This window comes from Amblyomma mixtum, chromosome 10, assembly GCF_055824585.1.
Source record: "Amblyomma mixtum isolate Tamu chromosome 10, ASM5582458v1, whole genome shotgun sequence".
NCBI classification, from domain to species: domain Eukaryota; kingdom Metazoa; phylum Arthropoda; class Arachnida; order Ixodida; family Ixodidae; genus Amblyomma; species Amblyomma mixtum.
Window position 1 is genome coordinate 98,533,402 of NC_143021.1, and position 13,401 is coordinate 98,546,802.

Genomic DNA, 13,401 nt, shown 5'->3' on the forward strand with positions numbered 1-13,401 from the left:
TCAGTGGTTATGGTGCTCGGCTGCTGACCCGAAAGACGCGGGTTCGATCCCGGCCGCGGCGGTTGAATTTCTTTGGAGGAGAAATTCTAGAGGCTCGTGTACTGTGCGATGTCAGTGCACGTTACAGAACCCCAGGTGGTCGAAATTTCCGGAGCCCTCCACTACGGAGTCTCTCATAGACTTAGTCGCTTTGGGACGTTAAACCTCATAAACCAAAACATAAACCAAACCAGTAACGGGTGAAATATCGCGGTGAAATATTCGGTCGAAGACAGTGGCTTCCTGGGGAAGAACTAGATAGTGCTTGTCTAAATTCTGGGATTCTGCGCCTCGGCTCATGCTCTCCAGACTCCTGGCAATGATTATGTGCGTTTCTATCGTATCGCTGATGAATGTGATATCGTTATTGTTACTGCTCATTGTTTGTCTTTCATTTCTTGTACTTGGGGGTTTTATACCGCTTACTCTGTATAGAACTTATCATTGCTTACAGTATATCCACATTTTATTTCATGTGGTAATATGAGTGCGTTTAGTTTGGTTTTATATTTTATGTTGTTGGATATCTGGCCTACTCATTGCGTTATTTGTACTGGGAATTGCGTGTGTTGTAGCTTTACTGTGTTGAACGTTATGTTCAAAGTTCAGGTATTTTAGTATCATTATGTGAAAAGGAGTAGCCGGGACCGGAATCACACAATCCCCTTTTATATCCATGTCAATAAAAATGCATATTTCTGTAAAATACATACTCTTCCAGCGGACAATCAGTATGTTATAATCGCTGCTCCTCATTAGCAATCGAGTAACGCCAGAAATAATAACTTTTGCTATTTCTGTCAACATGAGAACCTTACGTAACTGTATATTTGGCGTTGGTCCCACAGCTCTTCGATCGGGCTGAACCACAGCGACTCGGATGGTGCTGCCGTGGGAAGTGCAATCGAGAACCACACTGCAAGGGAGCCGAGATTCTTCGCTCTGAATAAAGTGGCATTGAAAATACAATTTTAACTCTTAAATACGGGGCAACATCCTCGCCTTCAGCGCACTAAAGATGCAAATAAATATTCGAATAAATACCTTACACACGTAATGCCATCTCTGCTTGTTACAAAGCCTAGTCAAGGTATATCTCGACTCTGAATTTTCCACAAGCACTGCTTTTTTTTTTGTCCACCGAATGTCATTTCAGCTTCTGGACGTAGGATCGTCAGCACCGTTACATGATGCTGTCTCAAAGGCTGACTTAATTCGATTTCACTGCACGCATACAAGCACACAGGCAACAAAAATTACTCCGTATCATCGTCGTGTGGAGGTGTTCTCTTAAAATGCATTCAGAAACTGTCGGCTCACATCGTAGGACGGATATGGAAAGGAAAACGATATGTAGCGTTAAGAGGTTGGTAGACGGCAGAGTGGGTCAGGGAACAAACGTGGTTTAATGATATCCTAGTAGAAATTAGGAACAATGAATGGGCTTGGGCACGGCACGTAATGCGAATACAAGATAATGGATGGCTGTAAGGGTTACGGACAGGATACTAAAAGAAGGTAAGAGTAGCAGGGAGCGGCCCGAAAATTTGGTGGCTGGATGCGATTAAGAAGCTTTCGGGTATAAGATTGCTGCAGCTGGCACAAAAGAGGGTTAATTTTTTGCCCTACTACAGCGTGTAGTGCCATATAGGCCACATCTGCTTTTCGACCTGGGCCACGCCCGTGGTCTTGCTAATTACTTTCTCAGCTTAACGCGCTGCTGCCAGAAGCTATTTCTCTTTTTCCGGCAAGACAAGGATCTCCCCTATTGAAAATATTGAGCGTGAATTCTGCGTGCCTATCTTTGCGTGTTTATTGCCACGCAAAATGCGACGATTGAACGAGGTCGCAGAACGCGAGACATATTTCACATAATTTGCGCAAGCCGAGCAAGCTCGCAAACGCGAGACATCTCTCACATAAGTGCGCAAGCCGCGTAAGGCTCGTACAGCAGGAGACATCCTCGCGTAATATGCGCAAGCCGGGTGAGGCTTCCAGAATGTCCGAGAGCCAAGGGTGAGTCCCAGAATGTTCAAGAGCCGAGTCTGGCTCACAGAGCACTAGACAGTGTCTAATGGAGTTACCATCATGATACCGATAATACCTTGCATGGCTGCAAGGCTCCTACATCACTGCTCAACACAGTACGCTAATGTACTGCATTAAGGCCTCCTCATCTGTCTGTCACTGCCTCATTCAGCATGCATGTTGTGAGATAACAAGCTTTGCAGAAACGGTGCTTCGTGGGATGGCTCTCATGTGTGTAGCATGCTTGCAAAAGGACATAGATAAGGTCACCTTAACTGGCTTTATTAATGCCACATCCCTCATGATGGGTGCCACACAGTGGCTAAACAATTTCTTCAGTTTCTCCAAGTCCAGCAGGTTGGCGTCTTGATACAGGTTCTCACTATGCAGCACCTGCAAAAAGGTAGGAGTATATGCAAAAAAATTCAGTTAATCTGTTTTCTGGAAATTCCAGAAAAGGGCACAAGTACTTTTTCCATTAATGAACCAATGATGATTTCGAAAAGTTTCAGGTTTGAAATACAGACACTGGAAAACCCGACTCAAGCACGCAGACTGCTCAGCATCAAACCTGCACAAAATCTAATAACCGTGTCACACAGGCATTTTGAAGGCTTTCAAATGGCTATTAACTCAACGGCACTTGAATACAGCTAAATGGGCATTTCCAATAGCCACTGAGTCCCTAGAACAGTGTGGACATCTATTAAGATTTTGAAGGCTTTTCAGTGGTAGAAATTTGCACTCAGACATGGAGCACTCGCAACTATACACTAAGGAATGAAATCAAAGCAATTTAATCGTTGAAAGAATACTCAACATGAAATGTACAACTTATTTCACTAAAAAAAAAGAAGGCTAGCCACAAAACACTGCAGCAAGCATATTATCACTGTTGCCAATAGCACAAATACAATGAATACCACCTTTTCAAAACTGTGTGAGCGCTACAACAGCTTCCCAGCAAAATTATCAACTGTGACAGTGGCGCCACAGCAGCTTGGTGCGAGATGATGAAATATCTCTACGGCGATCAAGTATTCTGTGTAGCAGTGGCATAACTCCCAAGTTGAAGTGCAAATCTCGAAGCTCAATCTCCCACCTTAACTGTTATCATTAAATACATATTTAAATTCATTGGAGCGTGCTGCAGAAGTAGGTGGTCAGATCATTCGAGAGGATACCTGCAAGGTATCTCAGGAGACGAAAGGTCTGATGAAGAAACGCCAAAGCATGAGGACGTCTAACTTCAGAGATAGAATAGAACTAGGAGAGCTATCGAAGTTATTTATAAGTGCAAGGTAGCCAACATAAGAAAGTTTAACATGGAGAAAACCTAGCATGCTCTAAAGCATGGAGGTAGCCTAAAATCAGTGAAGAGAAAACTAATCACAGGTAAAAACCAGATTTATGCGCTAAAAGACAAAGAGGGCAATGTCATAAGCAATATGGATAAGATAGTTAAAGTAGCCGAAGAGTTCTGCACAAATCGCTACAGTAGTGAATGTAATCAGAACGTTACGGAGAGAGGCAGTAGAGCATAGCAATGGGACATCCCGCCAGTAACGAGGGAGGAAGTAAAGAAAGCCTCAGGAGCAATGCAAAGGGGTAAAGCAGCTGGTGAGGATCAGGTAACAGCAGATTTGTTGAAGGACGGAGGAGAGATTGTGCTAGAGAAACTAGCCACCCTGTACACGCTTGCCTCGTGACCACGAGCGTATCAGGAGCTTGGAAGAATGCGAACATTATTTTAACTCATAAGAAAGAAGATGTCAAGGACTTGAAGATTTACAGACCAATCAGCTTACTATCCATTGTCTACAAGGTATTTACTAAGGTAATCACTAATAGAGTCAGGACAACCTTCGAATTCAATCAACCAAATGATCAGGCAGGCTTTCGTAAAGGATACTCAACAAGAGACCACATTCATGCAATCAATCAGGTGATAGAGAAATGGGCAGAATATAACCAACCCCAATATATAGCCTTCATTGACTACCAGACAGCAATTGACTCGGTGGAACCACAGCTGTCATGCAGGCATTGTGGAATCAGGGTGTAGAAGAGTGTTATGTGAAAATATTGGAAGATATTTATAACGACTGCACAGCTACCATAGTTCTCCATAAGGTCAGCAATAAAATTCCTCTATATTCCGAGTTTTCTAACACCACCATCATTTTTTGGCACCGTGACCATATCATACAAGAATGTGAGACCTACTGCATACCTAAAGAAAATATGTGTGTAAGCCAAGCATCAGCCGTTCTATGCAATAAGAAGTCTAAGTGAAAAAGATTCGATGTAAATTAGAGAAAGCCTTGCCATTTTTGTACTTGTGCTTCTATGACTGCTTGCTGGATTTTTTTCTTTAGTTGGAAGCATTCTTCCATCCCTTATCTCTATACACTATTCCTCTGCCAAATGACTGAGTAACCCAAATAGCAATTCCTAAGTAGGGAGGGGGCCTTCCACAGTGACCACACAGGGGCCTTCAAGTTCTTGCAGCAATCAAAACATCCCTTTGTAACACTGGCCTTGAATGCACCACTATACTTTTGTGGCAGGGCAAATACTTATACAATTTATGTTTTAAAACCACACAGAAATCCACAACTGCCATTATGAAAACAACCTAGTAATGTAACCATAAGCGTACCTGGCCAGCATGATCAGCATGGAAAGGCGCACAGCTTGTGTGCAGCTCCTAAAATGAAAGCAAATTCACATGATTAATTGCAATTTCCACAAAGACATTCTTGAAAAATCATGTTTTTGCACCACTCAGCCTCAAGCCTGCCTTATTGCTCCTGCAGCAATGAGGCAAATCTGAGCACAGCTTGGGGTGAGCTGGTGGTATCACATTACGCACCTGACACTACGTGCATCAATCCATTTGTATGAATGAATTTCAGAATGGCGAAGAAGACACACACACAGGAAAAAATGGTGGGTGGATGAGATTAAGAAGTTTGTGGGGATACAGTGGCCGCAAGTGGCAAAGGACAGACAAAATTGGAGAGACATGGGAGAGGCTTTGCCCTGCAGTGGGTGTAGTCATGCTGCTGCTGCTGCTGATGATGATGATGATGACAGCCTGAGCACACCTACAAAGTAAAACTGTGATCTCGACCCAGCAGCACTTTACTGTGTTGAAAGAGAGCAGGTACAATTGAATTACTGCATTACCTTGTTATTATCATTAAAAAGTACAGGGCTCTAAGGACTTCCTAATTTACATCGAAACGAATGGGTTACAGTGAACTTTCACGGATTACACTAACAGGCACTGAAAATCCAACACAGCTGCCCAAGAGAATATTAGGCAGCCGCGCTAGCCTTCTTTTGCGCTATGCTACCTGATACCAGATTAAAATTTCAGAGCAATTTACTCATACTCTAGCACTGGGATACGTTATGCCCCAGACTGACGCAGCTGTCTTACTAAAGGCAGAGAAGCTTTCAGTGTGGGTCATCTGTGCTGTGGCGTGAACACATGCACAGCATCGCCTGCTACCATTCAAGTCCTCTGTGTACACAAATGCAGGTGCAATAGAAAACCCACATCACAAATTTGGCTAGTCTGGTCGGCCAAGCATGGGCCAGCTGATAGCACGAAGCAGCAGGTGCGACACATACCATCATCATCAGCCTGACAAGGCCCACTGCAGGGCAAAGGACTCATCCATGTCTCCACATTAACCCTGTCCTTTGCTAGGTGTGGCCACCATATCCCCGCGAACTTCATCTCATCCGCCCATCTAACTTTCTGCCGCCCCCTGCTATGCTTGCATTCTTTTGGAATCCACTCCATTACCCTTAAGGACCAGCGGTTATGTTGTCTTCCCATTACAAGCCCCGCCCAGGCCCATTTCTTCCTCTTAATTTCAAGTAGCATGTCATTAACCCGCATTTGTTCCCTCACCCACTCCGCCCCCTTTTGGTCTCTTAATGTTAGACTTATCATTTTTCTTTCCATAGCTCACTTTGCTGTCCTTATCGTTTGGCACGTGTTTTTTTCTCTGTAATAAGGCATAAAGTATTATACACGGATTACCACATGGCGTCCTCCTATGACCGCTAAATAATTTATAATCAAATTTCTTTCTCCTGCTGTATTTGTTTCGGTTTCGACAGCTGAATGATGGCTGTGACTTCAAAGCGAGGTTATTGGTCACGTGAGGCATGAAAAACTGCAATACAATTGGTACTTCTGGCTCTTAAGGAATGCTGGCGTCAGCGCTGTAGCGAATTAAAACGATGAAGCAGCGATTATAAGGGCAGTTTTTCCCCGCCTCACGTGACCTATAAGCTCTCTTTGATGTCATAGCCATAGTCAAATTGTTCACCGAAACAGGATGGCAGAAAAAGTTGATTATAAATTATTTAGCGGTCTCACACGAATACCAGATGGTGATTCATGCATAGTAGTGTCTTCCGCATCATTATAGAGAAGAAAACATGCCACCAAGATTAGGTGTCTATACTCTTTTAAGCTGAACTCTCTTCATTAGCCTCCACGTTTCTGGCCCAAAAGTGAGAAACATGCAGGCTAAAGAAAAGATTTCAGCTTAAGTACCAAAGTGGCTCTAATCACACGATGAAGCGGAAAAACTCTCGACACTTTAACAGAGAACAAATAGGAATTCCAACAAAATTTTAGATTCTTGTAAGGCTATCAAGCATTTCTGAATATTGTAAACTGCACTTTCACACATACAGTACGCATGTATGCCAAGCTCACATTCAGTAGCCCTGTTTACCGGCTGTAATTATCACGGTCTGAGCTCAGTTACAGATTTAAAACCAGCCAAAAGATGCAACACAGGAAAAGAGAAGAAAACAGGTTGGACTATCAATTGAATTTTTTGTAAAGGAAAAGAAGGCTCGCATGAAGATGCGCCACACATGACTCACACCAGCGAAAGGCAGGACAACAAATAACTGTCACTGATATATATACAAGCACGTCATCTAAAAGAGAAAATTCTTTCCGTTGAAGATTGACTAATGGCTTCGCTACTCATACAGCCGTTGCCTTGGAGATATGCATCAAATACCTTACAGATTTGTTTACCACTTTTATACACCACTGAAGTGTCACAGAAATCAGGCGTACATACTGATGGGTCATCTTATGATTTACACTCACGACATTGGCACTGTAGTGCCAGATTAGAAGCTGCCTTCCCCCTAACGAGTTAGTGCTCACTCAGGAACACATTAAAGACACCTGCACATATCCCTGAAGTAGTTTCTTGCACAAGCTAGCGGAATGTGATAAACCACTTCCTGCAAGTCCTGATCCTAGTTTTATGGGATACCATACTGCTATCCCGGTTTTTAACAGCAGTGCAAAGGCCATCAACACAATGATTGGCGCAAAAATTACATTTAAAAATTTTCCCGCCACTCGATTTGAACTCATGAAGTCTACACAAAGGACTCCATGATAACCGTTCTGAGGTGAATGGCAGTTCAGCCTAGCCTCTGGAATCTGTGCCAAAAAAAAAACGGAGTCAGCGCATCGCAATTTACTTCCGAAATCAGCCGGTGCTGATGAAAATTGTATGTTTTGCTTTCTCTGGGTTATAAAGCTCCACTTTCAGAAAAAGTGTCGTCTTTGTGGTTAGGATGCAGAACTTCATCATCACAGGTCAACTTCAGCTTGCCATCAGTGTCCCTTTAATGCCTCAAAGTTGAACAATAGCTCCATTCATAGAGGAGGGCTGTGCATAAATTTCGACCACCAAAGATTCTTTAACATGCACTGGCATTGCATAACACCCGAGCAAATATGCATTTCGCCTTGTCGAAACGAAGCCACCACAATTCAATGCCGCGTCTTTGGGCTCAGTAGCCGAACACCAATGCAGTAGGCCACAGCAGCAGGTGAAAAACAAAAGGGAGCCCTTAATAGGCAACCTAACTTGCCAAAATCAACATAACGAGGGGTCACACAAGTAGCAGTGGACTAGGAAAATAAAAGCTACTTGTGTCGGAAGATGTCTTCAGTGCTTACTTCAAAAGCCTGCTTGCTTGCTGGGCATCCTAGCACCAAGTGAAAGGCTGGCACAGCCATACTGGAGAGCTTGGAAGAGGCATTGCTGGTAAAGCTATGTGGAGATTGCTGCAAGGTAAAAAGACACATTTAACAGCAGCACAGTGCAAAAAATGGACTAGAATCAAGCATGTAACGCAAAGTGCAAGGCACAAAAAGGAGCCGGTCGCAGAATGGAACACAACTGTTTAACCACATTTCGAAGTGGGCCAGGCAACAACAAATTCATAACCACGGCAGTCATTCACAACCTAGCCTCAGACGAGACATCACTTGCATATCGATATCCAGCATCGTTTCTACAATACATGCCACCATTCAAAAGAACAGACCACAGCAGAACGATATTTTCATTAGAAGGCTGGTTTGCTTCAAATTCTGCATGCGTCCCTCAATTTGAAATCTGGCATGATTAGCACTGATTTCACATTCTCACAGGTATGATGAATTAATAGTGCCAATTGCAGAAAAACCACACTTTTTCCTTTAACATTAAATAAGGTATTGGAGAGGTACCTCAGCATATTTAAGTCAAAGTCAGATTTATTTGCGCCATTGGTTAAATCATGAAACAATCAAGTTTATTCTTCGTACATATTAAAGGCTCAATTACCCTTAAATTTCACTGCAACTTCGGGATTTAGGGCAAATGGAGCTAGGGCACCTGTGTGCATTTTGCAGTTGTTTGTACCATTTCAGCTCCGAGCCAAAGTATGAAAGAGCGAATGCCAAAATAGAGGCGAAAAACTTCAGAGCAATTTGTTTTTATCTCACCGTTCTGCTATTCAAGGCTCGACTACACTGGCTCGGCTATAAGTACGAACGCAGCTGGATCATATGGAGCTTCGTACCTTAAATACACAATTTATAAAAGTACAAGTGAAATACAAGTGAAAGAGGAGGAAGCTCAATCCTAACGCATACAGCTGAATCGCAGTCTACGTAGTTAAACTGCTCGAGCGCTGTTACTTCAATTACAGCGTAACATGCGGCGAGAATGTAAAGCCCGGGCCGAAGATCTATTGGTGGGCACATATTCCATTCTCGGCGAGAGATGAATGGCAGTACGGCGGCAGTACGGCGCCGATATCGTGCACCCCGCGATCGGATCAGCTGTGCATATTTGCATGGCATACTGACCATGACCGTGTGACCACTGACACTACACGCGCATTCATGCCCGTGTGCCGCCAGCAAACAACCTTTCAGCGCTGCGTGCTGCCGCGATAGGCACTGCGTCTTCGCGTCTCTGTACTAGCTGTATTGACGTGGCCAGTTGTGCGCAAAGGCTTTGAAATAATGAACAGGTTCGAAGAAAATTAACTTACCCCCAAGATGCGAGATGTCACCCGGGTAGTGGTCTCCCACCAGCTGCTCCGCCATGGAGGAAATGAGCCCCACCGTCAGCATAGCGTTTCCAGTGAAGGCGCGCAAAGGACGACGCGCTATCCGTCGAGCCCGCTGACGCACGCTATAAACACAGGTTTACTCAGCACCTTACCACGTTTTCGCACATCGCACCAGCGAATTTCACTGCTGTCGGCACATCACATATCGGAAGAGTGACAAATGCTCATGCCAGCGATCGTTCACGCCCTCGGCACCACAAAGAACCACGACAAACGTAGTAACGCTGACCGCCATGCTGTCCCTCCCCAGACGCTGCGTTCGTTGGCTAGCGCTTCGGCCAGTTCCGGCTTCCTTCGGCCCGTTTAGAAAGGCATCGCCTCCAGGCATTCCTCCAGGTCGTCTCTTTCGGGCTCTGTGCTTTTGGGCAGTGCGATAGCAAAGAACTAAAACCAAATGAAACTTTCGTTACAAAAATAATTAAGTTCTTGTGCACATATTAGCATTAAAAACTTGAGAAATTTGTGACGCATGGACGCATTAATATGCGTGTCGGTACATTCGTGCGTGCGTGCGTGCGTGAGTGGACATGGTCTAGCTCGTCAAATCCAAAGCCTATCCGACATGCTGCATGGTTTCTGAGATCACCGCCGTGAGCTTCGCTTGTTTTCTCGTGCTGCTGCTGGGCTGTCTTGCGCGCCGCTGTTACTGTGCTGGAATCGCAAAAGAAGAAGGATTACCGGTGTGTGCTGCCGGTGGGCGCGCTCTCATCCAAGAGTAGTAGCAGCTCCCAATTAAGCGATCCGTCGGGGCATATGTGCTATGGATGTCTGGTCGACAACGATAATGAGGTCAGCAGTGCGGTGCCGTCGTTTGATGAGTCGAACCTTTCGGCCTATTGCACTGCTAACTTCGTTGCAAAAATGCCTGGCTCATAAGCAGCGACAGTGTCCATTGTTTCTGTGGTGTGTTTCGATTACAAGACGGCGCCCTTCTACAGTGTGGCTTCCTTGGAAACTTAGTCGGCGGTGTGCCTGCAACACCTGTCGCTGTCAGCTCAAACTGACCGCCTGCGAGCGCTGCCTTCTTTTGCGATGTGAACGGTGACGGGACACTTACTGCCTGTGGCCGGAGCTTATAGCAAAAGCGAAGAGTGTTTTGTGTGAAGGTTTGACGAAGTGCGTGTGTCAGTCTGGACCCTTAGCAAGTCATACGAGATGCGACATGCAAAAGTGGTTCACCAGTCGCTTCAGCAGAAAGGAGTGCGGATGTTTTTTACGTTACTTCAATCGAGAACTGCCCATGCAAATATTTCAACTCGTCCCTTGCCTAAACAGCATAGTAAAGAAGCTAAAGCAACAAAACTGCTGTTTCCATGCTGTATATTGATTCCGCACTCGTGCTAGAGGTGGGAAATATGTAGCAGTTATTGGCGGAGTTACAGCCTATGAAGCACGTGCAGATTCATGTAATTGCAGGTTATGATATGTGCCTTACTTGGTATTGACTTTGTAACCAGACATAGCCATCTGTCAACTAAAAGAAATTTTCTTGCTATAGGATTCTGCAGCATTATGTATGCTTCTGGACACTGAATACCGGGTGCGTCACCTCTCTTGAAAGCACTCAGATTTGTGTACTTATCAGTACGTTTGAGATGAGAAAATTTTATCAGCTTCTTTTCTTTATTTTATAATTAGCTACACAGCATGTCGCAAAAAAAAATGTTTTAAGGAAAAGTATTTCAGTTTAGAGTAGAACAGTTCAACAAAGTTGTTTTGGGCATTCTGGTAACTTCAAGATGGTATCTGATGGTTGCATACAGACGCGCAAGTCAAACCTCAAAGGGCATCAAACTTAACAGTACCGCTGAGCTTATCCTTTCGTGCTTTTTATGTGTGTGTAGATCACCTGGGGAAGTTCAGTATTGGATGTTGGATTTCATAGTTCTGCTACAACTTTTATCTTCCTTTCTACACATGAAACATGACTGAACTCGATTACATTCCCCAAGCAAATACCTGACGCCTTACAAGCGTTCCTTACTGTGCACAGTTGTCCCAGTGCATTATATCCACTCATGTGCAGCACACTGTTGTGTTGCTCTTGGTCTCCGAATGTGACTCTCAGCAATATGACGGAATAATAGCGCATCCAGATGGTCTTTGTGGTAGTGCAAATTTCAAAACAGATTGAAGAAGAATGAAGAGTGTGATACTTCGTCATGCATCATGCAATGCTGGTGCTAATCAGGCAACATGTGTGGTATATATACTTCGCACATTTGAGATTCATTGGATTTGTTCTGGAGCCATACTGGGAATTAATTAATCGATCTGTGATTTGTCACTGAATTTGAGAGAGGGTACTAATTTCTGAACTTTTGACACCAACTGTGAATTCAAAACTGTCTTTTCGTGTAGGCTTACATGGCCTTTTTACGTGTATGTAAATTATGCTAATGACTTTGGAAATTGCTTTGGAAATGGTTTTGGAAATTGCCTCGTAACATTCCTGTTACAGCTCACAATTCGCTTTCTGCACGTCATGTTTGATTGAACCTGATTATATCCCCAAGCTTGTTTGTTGCACCTAACAAACACTGTTGCCCTTTCAGAGTTATTCCATTGATTGACTCCTTTCGAGTGCAAGCAACAAATGGTTGTGTTGCTTCTGATTTCGAAATATGGCTGTCTGCATGACGGGCAACAACATAAGTGCTCTGGATGGCTTTCATCATGCATCTATAAGATATCTGTAACTTTCAGAATTGGTTAAAGGAAGAACTGAAGGATGCTGTAAGAGTCATTAGCAGCTTGTTTTTTACATTATTTTACTATGAACTTGCAATGTTGACAAGTCCTTGCTCAGTGTGCATGTTGTCATGTACAGGTCCCTGCAGTATCGAAGGAAACCATTTTGCACTAAAAGATAATTTTTTGGTTATTTGTTTGCTGAAGTTGAAAATGATTAATGGGTACTTACGCCAAGACGAAAATTATAAAACAGCAAAACGTGAGCTTATTGCTCATTATTGAGAAGTAATCATTAACTGAATGCTCGAACTTTGTTTGCTTTCACCCTAAATGGGCCTTTACAGTCTCGACAAGTTGCTACTAAGCAAGCAAACGCACACATGGCCACACGCAGCCTCACTGAGCTTGTTCAGTATGCACATAAGCACGCACAGCTTCGGCAAGCCCCCTCTCAGCACGCAGATGTCCACGTACAGAGCGTTCTCCACGAGAGTCCACGATTTCTTACACGCAAAGAGTGTGCGTGAACGTCTATCAGCTCACAGTACGCGCATATGTACACACAGGACGCACAGAATGCGTACAGGTAACGCACAATTTCTGCGCATTTCTGTGCAAAATGAACGCGATCGTACAAAAATCACTGTTCTCGTGCAAACTCACGCAGAGTTTTTTCAATAGGGTCGGCTTCGCATAAATGCTTCTTATCCTTGTGTGGCACAGCATTCAGCTCTCAATTGCGCTTAACCGTGACTCACCGTTCGCCTGTTTTATTTTCTCTTCAGCGGCGTATTCAGACAGCTTGGGTAGTTTGTAGCCTTTGCGTTAAAACAGCCTAAAATTTCTAGGATGGACCGAGTCTAACTTTTTCTTTCGTCACACATTCGCGCAGTGTCCTGTATCTCGTCCCTTTTCTGACTTCCCCAACTGCGGTGCCACACTAGACGAAAATGTGTATATGGGCACCAGGCTCTGTGCACTCCCAGTCAAAAGTATTCGAAGCAAGGGGTTTGCTTGTGAGGCCAGCTATATGTCTCGTTATGCATGCTCAGCTACCGTAATTTCTCGAATGAATGGCTTCGCGTCCTAAATGCTCCCAAACTTTGGACTGCTATATGTGCTAGCGACCCCCGCTAAACAGCTTAGGTACACTTTTGACAGGGTCTG

The 13,401-nt window shown here is 44.1% G+C and overlaps 2 protein-coding genes across 4 annotated transcripts in view; one reads left to right on the plus strand and one right to left on the minus strand.

Moving 5' to 3' along the window:
* The window catches only part of LOC149326505 (uncharacterized), a 47,225-nt gene extending 46,159 nt beyond the window's left edge, over positions 1–1,066 (plus strand). For all 3 annotated transcript variants that reach the window (XM_089564873.1, XM_089564872.1, XM_089564875.1), the window contains one exon: positions 888–1,066. In XM_089564873.1, coding sequence (XP_089420999.1) covers positions 888–989 — 102 coding nt within the window. In that variant the 3' untranslated portion in view covers positions 990–1,066. The remainder of the gene's footprint in view (positions 1–887) is intronic.
* A 748-nt stretch (positions 1,067–1,814) lies between these two features.
* Positions 1,815–9,765, minus strand: LOC149326507 (uncharacterized). Its single transcript, XM_089562416.1, has 4 exons — positions 9,460–9,765; positions 8,093–8,200; positions 4,730–4,777; positions 1,815–2,460 (listed from the first exon to the last, which is right to left on the minus strand). The coding sequence occupies exons 2-4, from the start codon at positions 8,150–8,152 to the stop codon at positions 2,236–2,238; spliced, it is 333 nt and encodes a 110-aa protein (XP_089418542.1). The 5' UTR covers positions 8,153–8,200; positions 9,460–9,765; the 3' UTR covers positions 1,815–2,235.
* Positions 9,766–13,401: the final 3,636 nt, after the last annotated feature.

Bases quoted from the DNA above. Each gene is read 5' to 3' on its own strand.
- LOC149326507 (XM_089562416.1), bottom strand. From the start codon at position 8,152: ATGGCTGTGCCAGCCTTTCACTTGGTGCTAGGATGCCCAGCAAGCAAG. The intron at 4,778-8,092 runs GTAAGCACTGAA...CTTTCATTTTAG, and splicing joins CAAGCAAGCAGGCTTTTGAA to GAGCTGCACACAAGCTGTGC. The intron at 2,461-4,729 runs GTACGCTTATGG...ACCTTTTTGCAG, and splicing joins ATGCTGATCATGCTGGCCAG to GTGCTGCATAGTGAGAACCT.